This window comes from Papaver somniferum, chromosome 9 (assembly GCF_003573695.1).
Source record: "Papaver somniferum cultivar HN1 chromosome 9, ASM357369v1, whole genome shotgun sequence".
Lineage (NCBI taxonomy): Eukaryota > Viridiplantae > Streptophyta > Magnoliopsida > Ranunculales > Papaveraceae > Papaver > Papaver somniferum.
This window is the reverse complement of record NC_039366.1, coordinates 31,364,193-31,377,553: the sequence shown is the minus strand read 5'-3', so window position 1 is coordinate 31,377,553 and position 13,361 is coordinate 31,364,193. Positions and strand designations below refer to the sequence as shown.

At 36.4% G+C, this 13,361-nt stretch overlaps 1 protein-coding gene across 4 annotated transcripts; it reads right to left on the bottom strand.

Moving 5' to 3' along the window:
• Positions 1-323: 323 nt before the first annotated feature.
• On the bottom strand, positions 324-5,062 carry LOC113313655 (thylakoid membrane protein TERC, chloroplastic-like). Of its 4 annotated transcripts, none has more exons than XM_026562448.1 (15): positions 4,746-5,062; positions 4,584-4,664; positions 3,997-4,148; positions 3,817-3,893; positions 3,317-3,404; positions 3,050-3,130; positions 2,865-2,921; positions 2,602-2,683; positions 2,399-2,448; positions 2,089-2,145; positions 1,876-1,954; positions 1,598-1,656; positions 1,160-1,217; positions 940-1,056; positions 324-790 (listed from the first exon to the last, which is right to left on the bottom strand). In XM_026562448.1, exons 1-14 carry the CDS (start codon positions 4,933-4,935, stop codon positions 965-967), a joined length of 1,203 nt encoding a protein of 400 aa, XP_026418233.1. In that variant the 5' UTR covers positions 4,936-5,062; the 3' UTR covers positions 324-790; positions 940-964. The 4 variants fall into 4 exon arrangements, with proteins under 4 accessions (XP_026418233.1, XP_026418234.1, XP_026418235.1 ...); XM_026562449.1 differs by having other exon boundaries at positions 324-786; XM_026562450.1 differs by having other exon boundaries at positions 3,997-4,058.
• Positions 5,063-13,361: the final 8,299 nt, after the last annotated feature.

Sequence of the window (13,361 nt, the reverse complement as noted above, 5' to 3'; positions counted from 1 at the left end):
AATAGGGCTGGGAACAAGGCTGATTGTATTTGTAGTCCTATTTTGGATAAGGGGACTACATCTTAAGCTTACACCTTCGATTTTTTTTGCTAGGATTTGGCTCGCCCGAATCAGATTATTTCATTTTTCTAATGTCTGACTCGGCTCACATATCTGATTCAAAAGTATTCGAGTACCTGACTCGTTAAGCACATGCTGTCGACTCCATTTCAGATGGGATGGTGAAATTTTCCAGATAAACAAAACAAGAAAAAGGAACTCCAGACACTGGTTTCAGAATCGCACCTATTTCAGTTGCTTTTGTGTGCTTAGAAATTGTGGAAGAGGGCTGAATAGTACACATTTGGATTAAGGTTTAATCATCATTTCTCTACAGCTTCAAACGAAGAAGAAAAGGATACCCCTGTGAGGTTTACATTTGGTTTCACCACTACTAAAGAATGAGAGAGTGCATCTAATAGTTCTATGTGCATATTAACACTGCCTATATACGAGCAAAATACAGTACATGTGTTGTTTTCACTCAGTAACTCAAAAAAATATACTGTAATATTGTAAGTGGTCATCTGCACAAGGAGCAGTTGGGTTTGACCATCAGAATGTTTTTATAAGTCGCTAACTGGAACTCTGCGGCTGAGAAAGTCCTGGTATCTTCGCGACATAACTGCCACTCACAAAAAGTTGCTCTGCTTGCAACTAATCCATCCGTCAGTATAGCTAGGTGGCTACTGTATGCTACTTTCCTAATATGGTCGCTTTGTTTTCCATCAAAATCGAAATAAGTATCTGCCTGCATAGAGATGATAGATAAATCAAAGAGGAAGAGAAGGAAAAGTATGGTGGGAATGAGCTCTTAACACCTGCCCCAGCTAGACAATTAAATGTATTGCAACAGAAAAAAGGAGTTTTATGTTGAGACAGAGAAGACAGATTATTCACCTGCTGTATTGTTTCTTTTATAACCTCAATCAGATCTTTTCATAAGACTCAACGCTACCCCGGCACTTAGGCACGTAGCCACAAAACCAAGAGAAACCTCAGTTGAAACATGAAATCCTACATAAAAAAATGGGACAGTTATATACTCTTTTTCAAGAAAATCTAAAATACAGCCATAGGTTAGAGAAAATAGGTAAATTGTGGTCACACGAGAACCTACCGAAGAAATCTGAAATCATCTTACACCCAATAAAGCCAAGAACAGTTGCAATGGCAGGCTGAAAAGAAAAAAAAAAACAAAAACAAAAAAAGTCGGTATGGAATCTCAGAGCCTATTTTATTTACATTCTGGTCCAGTTCTAAGTTTGTTTGCAAGTCCTCGTGACCCCTTCCAGACCATGTGTAATGACCAAATCCAACCCTTGGGCCAATTCATTCACCTTTGTTTATGATGTATTATTTAGCCAAGTCTCGCTAACAAGCCTGTCTATACAGCTTAACTCAAAATTAAAACTTCAAACCAAGTCTGCAAAGCATTGCAAACGCGAGCAGTGAACCAGGAAAAGTAGTCACATATGCACATGATAAGTATAGTATCGCCAACATTAACACTGCAAGCCAATTGCCATGAAGATCAGTTGCAGCAACTCCATGTTACCTGTAAATACTCCAGCTCAGACATACTTTCAGAGACAAGTGTGTATAGTGACCTCAAACCTACATGGAACGAGCAAAAAGATCAGACATAAATTATATGTTCTGTTACCCAAAACTAAACACAACGGAGGACAATGCTTAATTTAACTAGAAAAACCATCTCTGGCTCAAGTTTACCAGAGAAAAACAAACTTCGCTAAGAAGAGCCAAGGGACCTGAATGCACGCTATCTATCACACTATAATATAGATTGAAAGACACGGAAAGAGTAGAAATTACCCAGGATGGCAAATAAATTAGAAGAGAAAACTATCACAGGATCTCTTGTAACACCAAAAACTGCCGGTATCGAGTCAACCTTAGAAGAAGCAAAATAGAAAAAATAAAATAAGACTTTTTTTAGCTTCATTTGTTGATACGAACAACCAATATATTAAATCATGAAAGAGAGATGTTGTATTATATATGGGTGAAAAATGGATTAGTACTCACAGCAAATGCAATATCGCTGAGTTCAATAACAGCAACTACGAGGAGTAACGGTGTAGCCTGTCCAAAATGTTCGTAGCAGTTAAAATTTCAGGTGAGAAATCATGTATACACGGACTCCTACGAGAAGAAAAGTAGTAAATGATGCAACTTAAACCCCAATGTAATTTATATGAATTGATGTATTAGATTAGCAATATACCATCAGTTCAAGTATAATGCCATTTCGTACTATGAACATGTGGGTTTAAGTAGCACCACTACCAGGATGGATGACTAAGAAACTAACTATAACCTCAACAACATGACTTACTTTCCATGCATCATTCTGAAATGTGAAGAATTTATTTCCATCATAACTAGCTGTAAGAGAAGAAATGGAAGGGGAAAATAATTAGTATTCTATTGCACGCATAAGATTTTGGACCATAAACACCAACATACAAAAAATATAGCCCAACGATTCCAGGCCTATGCAGATGTGGTTACGCGAGAAGTAACTAAGGGTATACTTACATGTGACTGGGATAACTTTTTGGCACGTCTTCACAATAAAATTGTCAGACAGATCCGAGTCATCCTCTCCTCCAGCAAATAGCTATACGAAATAACCAAACAAGAAAGATGAAACATTAAGCCCCCATGCTAATCGGATGCTTTACATCAGCACAAGTATAGCGACAGTTCAACACATAAATCATAAAGGACAAGGGAGAACAATTATGCGGCAGATTTGAACTTAAGGCGTTAGTTCGGCTTTTTCAGCAGAGAAAACACACCTTGTATGCTGAAAATAGAAGTATCCCAGCAAGAAGTAAGTTCACAGCCTCGAACTTCTAAAACACCAAACAAGTGGTATGTCAGTAGACAATTCATACACAACAACAAAAGAAGCAAAGATCATTTTTGATAAAAGAGAAAATGTGAGTAGTGAGTGTTATATCTTAGTTTGGAAATTAGCTACCTGGAGGGTGGCTGTACCAAGAAGAATCAGTGACAAGCGAAATATAACTGCACCAGCAATACCATATGAAAGCACCCGACTCTGTATTTCAACAATATAGAAATCTATCGTCACAAATTTAAACATTGCTATATCAGCAAGAAGCAAAGTCTACTAGGACATCTATCAATACATTTTAGAACTAACAATCAAGCAAGTACAAGTTGCAGAATGTCAGAGTTGAAAATTCTGTGAATACTAAAAGTAACCTACGTATCAATACAGCACCTGATAGTCAGTTGGCACTTTAAAGTATTTGAAAATCAATACAAAAACGAATAGGTTGTCCACCGACAAACTTTGCTCCAACAGATACCTGAAATACCATGCACCAGCACATTAATTTCAATCTTGAGGGCTGAAGAAGTGCAGTCATTCATGTCAAAACAAAGGGTTTCCAGTTTTGCTATTGCTGTCTATACTCTCACTCTTTCAGCGTATATGATAGAGTGATAAACAGACAGCAAGGAACACAAGTGAGTAAGGGATCAAAAGAAAATGATTTGGAGAAAAGTTAGAGTCCCCACAATTCTACCAAACATGAAATTATGGAACTTTTACATGAACATTTACACTAGACTTTCTTGTCCTCGTCTAATTATATTACATCGCTATAATTACAAGAAGACAGATAACAGTCGTGCTGATATCATCAAAGATTTTGTTCAAATCACACTAATATGTAACATGAACAAATGTATTTACACAGATCCAAGTCATATACATACCCTGCAAAAAACTCAGATGCCTTCCCAGCTCCTTCTTTAAAACCCAAACCAACTCCAAATACAACTGCAGTGCATACCTGCAAAAGAAAAACGATTACACTATTTAAACTTTGAGAATTCGAATAATGAAAAAGCTAAATGAGTTGATGGTGGCAATAAGTTACAAGGTTGACCACTGACCCAGAAAGCTACAGTTCTTATAGAAGCCGCTCGCCCATGCTTGGTCTCCTGAATGTTCTCATCTTCAATGCCACCAGGAAGGGAAATGTAAGATTCATTATTAGCAGTATCGACGCGATCAGATGATTGAGAAGTGGTCATTTTTGTTTCTTCTGCAGATCCATTTCACCATGACATTATATTCAAACAGACTATAGAGAATCTGCAGAATCTGAAATGTTTTCTTGCATGTCTCTGACACAGATAATAAGTAATCGTAATTAGAATGTTGAATTACCCACAACATTCACTAAATGCATAAGGATTTGTTTTTACAGTTCTCCTAAATTTGTTTCCACCAATGTAAGATATGGTACTTCTCTATATAGACATTCATACCACCTCTAGAATCCTAATTGAGATTTGTAATCAAATTAAAAATACGAAAATTATAAGTCAAATTCTTATTTTAATCAACATCTTTATCACATCATTAGTCATTACCAAAAAACAAATATATAAGTCATCACAAATTATGTTAGCTGGAAAGTTACACCTACTAAAACTATCAATAAACAGTAATAAACAAAAAAGAAAAATATCTTTACCTGAAGCAAAGAGATCTTCTTCTTGTTGAGTCTTCTTAGAACACAAAACTGGTGAAAATCGGATTTCTCTAGAATTCCCCCCTAAACAATTCAAAATAACACTAAAATACTCAAATCAATCCCAATTTGGATTCAGTTTTAATGAAAAGCAGAGATTATTACCTGAATAAAACAAGGCATTCCTAATAAGATACTTCTGATTCAGTGGAGATTTGAAATGGATTGATTTAGAGGATGTGAGTTGTATTTTAGGTTGTTGTTCTTGAAACTGAAGTAATGAAGAAACCCTAAATTTGAATGGAGATTGCTGATGAATACAACAATTAGGGATCACAGATGTGAAGACTGACATTGCTGAGGGAGGTGTTGGGTTTTATTTTTAATGGTAGAGAATTGAATGATGAGAGGGTTTTGATTATATTATCTTATCTCTTCTACACTCTCTTCCCACTATTTTTGTCTCTGAACTCGAATTATTCATTTTTCTTCTGAGGTAGTAATACACGAATATAACGGTCTTTGACCGATATTAGAAACAAAATAGATTTTTTTATTTTTTTTTTGAAGCATGCAACTAAATTGTAATTACACGAGGGAATGTAATTCTCATAGAGTCACTTAAAAGAATCCGATTAAGAAAATGCGGGTTTGCTTGATCCCAAATCGTTGTCGAGTAATTTCCTTCTTCACTCCTATCTGCTGCGAAGTTTGCTATACCGTCAGCTGCCTGGTTTCCCTATAATTGTGTTGAATGTGGCAGGAAGGTATTTCGCGCATTCTTTGTTTGATTTCTGCAATCATTTGTGATATATACCAAGGAGCTTTCGCTGGAGTTTTGATGAAGCGCATGAGATTCTCGGAATCCGTTTCAAATATCACCCGTGGCCATTGTCTTTCTATCGCTATTCTGGTTGCTATTACGGTTGCCCATGTCTCTTCCGTCAGTCCAGTAGTTAAACCTAGAGGTTGTGCAAGAGCCAACATGGTTTGTGCGTTCGATTCCCTGCAAATGAATCATGCTCCTGCCATACATGGATGTCCTCTAGCAGCTTCGTCAGTGTTTATTTTTATCCAACCCGAATCTGGAGTAGACCATCCAACTTGAATGATTGTAGTTGGTCTTGTGATTGTTGTTACGATCCTGGGTGTTGGATCTCCAGGTAGCACTGGTGGGAAAATCTTTCTTGCTCATTCAAATTCTTGTTGTTGTGTTAGGGCTGTCCTCAGGATTTCTTCATGATAAGATTGGGATTGGTTGAAGACAAGTTCATTTCTGGTTGTCCATAGCGACCAAAAAAGAAAACAGAATGATGTGATGGAAGGAACATTGGCAGGAGCTTGCAGTAGATGCAATATGGTTGTTTGAGGGTTTAGTGTGATAGGTTGGTTGTTATATTGAATATGGTTCGTTGGTATGCGGTTTAAAAGGTTGGTCCACGTCGCAATTACCACCGGACAATGAATAAGCATGTGTGTCACCGTTTTCTGGGTCGGAGTTGCATCTAGGGCTGATGTTTGAGTTGGTGATATTGATGTGGTGTAAGAAAGATAAGGTTGGTAATCCTTCGTTGATAGCTTTCCACAAGAAAAGCTGAATTTTTGGAGGACATCGTAAGGTCCATAGAAATTTGGTGGTTGGGAGGGGGTTTATGGTTGTATGGTTATCTTGTTGGGCTAAAAAGTTGTATCCAGAAGCAGTGGTGTATTTTCCTGATTTTGAATGTGGCCATATTATTTTTCTGGGATGTTGTCAAGGGGAAGGTGGATATTGATTATATGTTGTAGTGCATCAGGTGGAAGGTTGTTTAGCTGATCATGTCTCCAATTATGAGAAAAAGGGCCAATTATATCATCTACAGTTTGGATAGGATAACAATGGGTAGGATCAAGGTTAGGAAAATGAGGTATCCAACTAGCATGGATGGGAGTGTCCAAACCATTTCCTATGCGATGAAATAACTGTTGTTTTACGAAAGGTATAAGGGATGTCATTTTCTTCCAACGCGGGCTGGCATTAGAAGGCAAAGTAATCGTACCTTGAAAAATTGGTTGATGTTGGAGGTATTTGTCGTTATAGATACCGGAGCTGATGGAATGTGGTTGATCGTGAATGTTCCATAGTATTTTCATAAGCAAAGCTTTACTGTGATGTTTATTCTTCCTGATGCCGAGTCCTCCTTTCGCTATTGGTCTGTTGAGTTTGTTCCATCCCAGAGGGTGAAGTTTTCTAACAGAAGAATCATGCCTCCAGAAAAAATTTCTGGTAATCCGATCGATTTGTTTGTGAACATGAGTGGGGAAAAGTTGAGTTTGCATAAGGTGGTTAAAGGTTGGAGTTAAGGAGGTTTTAATGAGAACTAACCTCCCCGCAGGTGTAAGGCATTTTGTCATCCATCCTTGAGCTTTACGAGCTAGCCTTTGAAGCAAAGGTTCAAAGATGTGACGGAAGGTTTTCCCGTGTTTGAATTGGACTCCAAGATATATAGGAGGGGTTGAAGAGGTTGGCATGTTGTAAAATTGGTGTAGAGTATTTATGTCATGTGGCTGTAATCTCGGATGGTGGATGATTGTTGATTTGGCTGTGTTGATTATTTGCCCTGCCGATGAGCAATAAGATTGAAGAATCTTGTTTAGGTGGATGTTACTTTCTTGGGAGCCTTTGTAGGTGATTAGGAGATCATCTGCATACATAAGATGTTATATGGGTGGTGCATTTTGCGATATTCTGAGACCTCGAACCAGATGTTTTGCTTCCAGTTTGGCAAGATTTGTGGATAGAATTTCAGCACATATAATGAAAATGTATGAAGATATGGGATCACCTTGTTTTATGCCTCTCGTTGGTGTGATGAAACCATGAGAGGTACCATTGATGTTGATGGAGTAGGTGACAGAGCTGATACATAACATAATATAATCCACAAATATTGCTGGGAAGCCTAATTTGGTGAAGGTTGTTTTAATGAAGCCCTAGTCAAGGCTATCATATGCTTTTCGGATATCTAGTTTAAGAGCAATTTTGGGCTCCTTGGTGATGGCTGAAGTTTTGATGTAGTGGAAAAGATCTCCTACAATTGCGATGAGAAACAAAATAGATAATCGTTACCGTTATATACTTTTTTTCCCTTTGGATACGAAAAAAATTTATTGAAAAATCAAGACGGCCATGTCGGTAGTTGAACTTGCCGTAAATAATCTCTCAGATGTTCACACCTGAGTAGTGTGCTTCAGCAGGTTGAGTTTGTAATATCACATAGTTTCTGCAAATAGATATGATATGAAGAATGATTGGAATTTTGGTGATTTAAAAGAAGATACAAAAAAAGAATACATTCCTCTTGAGTTTCCACTGTTCCCTTAGATTTTCATTGAAACAGGAAATACCTTCGGTTGTTGGATATATATCTGAAACAAACACTGTATAACTTCTCTAATATAATAAGAAAGAGACCACCATAATCATATTATTAATATTATCATTTATCATTTTATAATATATTATTAGTTTAGAGAATAACTTTTAGTTTCTGGATAATTTTATTAATTTGATATGATGCACCTGAAACGCTCAATCTTTTGCTAATATATTGTAATATAATAACGTGAGTTTGGATCTTTTGAGTGCATTTGTAAACTATTATGGACGATATATATCTTGATTTTCAAATTGAATGAAAAATAAAGCAATATTAACTTATATTTTGAGAAAATATGATGTTTATTATTTTTTTAGTACACTGTAACAATTAGGACATATTAATGCTTAAAGGTAACTTTTGAAATGTATTATAAATGGTATTAGTGAATTTATTATATAGCAATAAAGACCCAAAAGAGATCTAGCTTTTTTTATCATTTTAACAAAAATATTATATTATCGATATTATGTTGTGTATTGTTATCCATGGTTAATTTTGAATGTCGACCATATTACTTTATTCATGTAATGAATTGAATGAGTTTTACAATACAAATATTAATGTTCAAATTTTATATAGACAACAAAAGCTAAAACACCGATGTAAACAGTGGAAATGGAACTTGGTCTCTTTCTTGGAATTTTTTTGCATGTTCACTCATTGTAAACAGTAGTTTTTTTCATGAAATGCATCTTTGCGGTTCAAAGAAATTCTTGAATACAGCTTAAGAAACTGAATGAAGAAAGATAGGAAAAATATTAAAATTACATGCACAAAATAAATGCCTTCGACTTATTATCTGTGCCTATCAATAAGAAAAGGTTGAGCTAATATATTTCATTAATATTTAATTTATATGCAAATTATATTTCCGGTCAATCTAAATTTTGCTTCAGTTCTAGGTTTGAAAAGATAAAAAGGTCTCCAAATCTGGTTAAAAGGCCGGCCGAGACGCATGTTTAGAATGAACTGATATAGTTTTTGATTGTTGTTGTAGTAATGAGGTTCAAACTCTCGGACCTGTGAAGATTAAATTTAAAGATTTAGTAAAATTATATACAAAAATATTAAAAAAGTGGGCGAGAGGTAACCAAGACACTAGAATCCACTATTACACATGAATGATGTCAAATATTTCATAACTCTAATTATCCTTTTAATCCTTTATTTCTTAATCCACAAATAATCAAACATATTCTCAAAAATTAATTGTATCCCTTAAGCATAGATTATCTAACCAAAGCATAACCTATCTAATTGAATCACAACTAATGAAGAAAATTATGTAAACTTTTAAGAACTCTGCAAAAGCAGTGATTGAGTGAATTATAATTAAATATTAGAGAAAATGAAATAGTTACCCATTGTTCATGTGTGAATAGCTTCATCCATTGCCTTGGTTACGAGATAATTAGCCGCTCATCATGTTGGAAAACCTCTCAAAGAATTTCATTGATGTTCAAAAATGGTTTACAAATGATGAAAATATTAGAAATACAATAAAATCGGGTTTGTAACAATTATATTTGTTACAAACCAGAGAACTACGACCCTCAGTGACAAAATAAGACTGTTGCAGTTGTGTCGCAAACGTTGTAGCAAATAAGTCTGCCTGATGTACGACCCACAGGTGTGAGTCGTTATTACTGTAGAAAAACGACTGCTGGTGCAGGTCCGTTCTTCGTGTTCTTCATGTTCATCATCAGCAGCAGCAGCAGAAACCGAGTTTGGGAAAACTCGAATTTCTTCTTCTCTGGCTCTCCTCATCCCCCAGACTCTCGACCCCTTCTCTCTGTGGTGCTAGCAGCCTATATATACCCATTCTGACCGAGAATATGTTCTCATAACTCCAAATAATTCCCGGCAGTTAATAAAAAATATTCCCATGCAAGATACAGAGATTTCTTCCCTGTTTTGAATCTTCACGCGTCTTTGCACATCTGACACACTCCAATTAGTCTGAAACACGTCCCAGAATTAGTTAAACACACATCCATCTTACGCCATGCACAGAAAACACGTACAATCCCGTGAAAAACTCTTCTCAACTACGCATTCCCCTGTTTTCTTCTCACCGAGAATCTAGCCAAATATAGCTGACGGAATCGACCATACCACGCCTGTTACCACCATTCAAGTCATCCCAACAATTCCCAGTCGTTGAGTCTCCTTCATTCTCGTCCAAACTGGCAAACCTAATTCTGGTTCTTTGAAACCAGATTTTCCCGCGAAAAACAGATTTGAAAGGTAGAAGATGGTGTCCCCCTAACCAAACTGGGGGGTGCGAATAGCCGGTGCCCAACTGAGGTGCCCCTTATCCAAATTGAGGGTTCCTTTAATACTTGTCTCCGGGAGTCCGAATAGCACTTTTTGAGCAACTTTTTCCACACAAGTGTATTTCTCCAAAAACACCTACAAACACACAAAGCATCAAAATTAGTACAAAAATCGAGCACTAACAATAGAGACATTGAGTACAATTTAGACACAAAAATGTGTCTATCAAATACCCCCAAACTTATTGTTTGCTAGTCCTCAAGCAAAACTAATAAAAAATAAAACCGAGTTAATCTCGGGAGGGTTTACCAGAGGTGTGCCAACAAAACCATTACTCCAGACCCTAGCTATCTATGCAGAATCTTGGAAGGCACTAAAGAATCTCCTTGGTTGGCATACTTATTGACTACAGGAGGAGGTACCCTGATGCGAAATTCCAATTGTTGTACACGAGTTTGCACTCAAGCATACTAAAATTCATATAAAGTGACAGAGCTCTACTCAGATAGTTTCTGGACATCATAAACCGGAGTCAACCAATCAAATGGATAGATTATGAAGATGGATGTAGAGAAAAATATGGATGATGTTGACTAAGGTGAACATATCCTAATGGACTGAGATACTGGTCTGGACTAGTATCAACACACTGGCATATACAAGGGAACCAGTGGTTGATAAACCTAACTCTAGGTCAACACAACTGGCATATACAAGGGCACCAGTGGTCGACTTTATTGAATTTATTCCGGTTGGTCTGGTCTCAATTTTTTTTTGTTGTCTCAGTCACTTTATTTCACCCTAGCTATGGTAAAAAGAAAAATAAAAAGAAGTGATCAGGATTCTTTCGATGTTTCCATCACGAGTATATGGAGAAACTACCATGTTTTCTTTTTCTAACACCTGAGCTCTGTGCTTTTATGAGTAGACTCTTTAGATGTTTCCATCTAATCAGATTGGTTCCTCAAATCCTACAACCAAAATTCTTCCATCCACTTAGATTAATTAGTGCCAACCTTAATAAGCATAAATTTCTAGTCTCTGGAGCTTATTTATTGCAACTAAGAACTTTCTCCCATACCCCAAAACTTAAATCTAACATTGTCCTCAATGTTCTAAAGATGAAATTAAAAGCATGAACAAGGAGAAATTGTTACCAATGAAGCAAAAGAGATAAGGAAAGATATTATCGTGTCGCATGAATATTGGGTTACCTCCCAAGAAGTGCTAAGTTTAAAGTCTTCAGCCAGACTAAGCAAGGATTAGTCACCACGTATAATCATATAGTAGTAGCCGGAATAACTGTGGGTCATCTGGATCAAAAAGTGTTACCCACAAGAAGAGGAAACTGCAACAGACCAAGAAGATACCGAACATACCCTTGCTTAAGACAACTACATCTAGTTGTGGTTCAGGTTCAGGCTCTATAAAAGGGTCTAAATAAAAGGTTTTCATCGGTTGGATTTCCTCAAAGCTAAGATTTGGTTCAGATATTAGAGTCTGGAAAAACTCAACTAAGAACTTAGAAGCACATAACAACAACCTGAATAATTGGGGATCCTCTAAGTCAATTAGATTTGACTCACAAAGTTGACCATAATAATGGTCATTCTTAAGAAAATGTGTCGACCTTAATATCCTAAAGTAATTAGGTTTAGTCTCAAAACTTAATATCCGACACATCTGAAAATCATATGTTCCCACAATTGGAAGAAAAGTTTTTGGTGGGAAAACGAAGTCAATCTTGGTATCATAGCCTGGGTTAACCACATCAACCAGAAGATGAGTTTCTAACAACTGAGCTTCTCTATGGACATCATTAGGTTCGGGAAAACATGTATGAAGATAATCTTGTAATATGGTTGAGGCATAAATGTAAAGTCCTACACGAGGGAACTTTCTAAGAGTTAAAGCACATGGAGAATGATAATCACCCCCAAACTTAGAGTTTTCTGTGTCTCTAGAAAGACTAGTCACAACTTCCCTAATTTCTAGGTCATCAGATTCCTGGAAATGGTCAATTGATTCTTCTAAGTCAGGTTAATCCTCACTCATCTTTACGAGTTCATCTTCTTCATCTAAGACTATTGTTTCTAAATCGCTAGACTCTAAAACATTATTCTCAGAATAAACTCGTTCCTCTAAATCATTATCGGCTTTGTAAACAGGAAATACTACATCGTCTAAAACGAGGGTATGTCTAGTCAAATCCTCGTCCTTTTGAATAGGTGAATAATTATTAAAATTATTTGGATTTGAACTAGAAATAATATTATCATTGTAAAGTTCAATTGGAGTAACCAATTCCTGATCACTATGCCTACATATTTCATGTTCTTCATCAGTACTATCCTCATCATAATCATCACTATAATAACATGAAAATGATCGAACCTTATCAAAACAAGTAGTGTTACCAATTCTAACCTCGTCATCTTGATTATGTGAATAAAAACTATCCTTATTTTCGAGGGTGGTATTGGGAAAACTACACTGGAAATTAAGACTATCCTGAGCAAGTTTTTCCACAATCCTATTTGTATTCTCAGTAAATTGCTTGAGGGTCTCTTCTAGAGATATCTTAGTTGACCGCTCTACGGACTCTTCTGGGAGAAGAATATTATAAGTACCTTTCATAAATAACTTCCGTGCTGACTCATTGAAACTCTTGAGAGACTCTTCTAGAGAAATAGAAGGATTGTTTTGCTCGTATGACCTGTGGGTATGTGGATAGTAATTGGGATCAAAATGGTATGGACCATAACCTTCAAAGGTTTCGCGTTCCCAATCACTATTCACACTATGGTCATAAAAAAGATAATGTCTAAGCTGCTCAGTCGGATACTCATTGTATTGGCTATTATAATACCAGTTCGACATCCTAACTGCAAGGGAATTCTAAACAAACACAAAGAAGGCTGACTCGACCACAACAAGCCTATTTTATCTAGCAAACAAAAAGCATGATGACTCCACTTAGATTGTTTCTAGACCAGCTTTTAATCCTTCGAAAGGGAATTCGTTACAATTTGAGCAAACCCCTCTGGAATCAATCCGAGTCAAAGTAAGTTGAATAGAGGCG

Bases quoted from the DNA above. Each gene is read 5' to 3' on its own strand.
- LOC113313655 (XM_026562448.1), bottom strand. From the start codon at position 4,935: ATGTCAGTCTTCACATCTGTGATCCCTAATTGTTGTATTCATCAGCAA. The intron at 3,894-3,996 runs GTCAGTGGTCAA...TTTCTTTTGCAG, and splicing joins TAAGAACTGTAGCTTTCTGG to GTATGCACTGCAGTTGTATT. The intron at 2,684-2,864 runs GTGTGTTTTCTC...TATTTCGTATAG, and splicing joins TTCTATTTTCAGCATACAAG to CTATTTGCTGGAGGAGAGGA.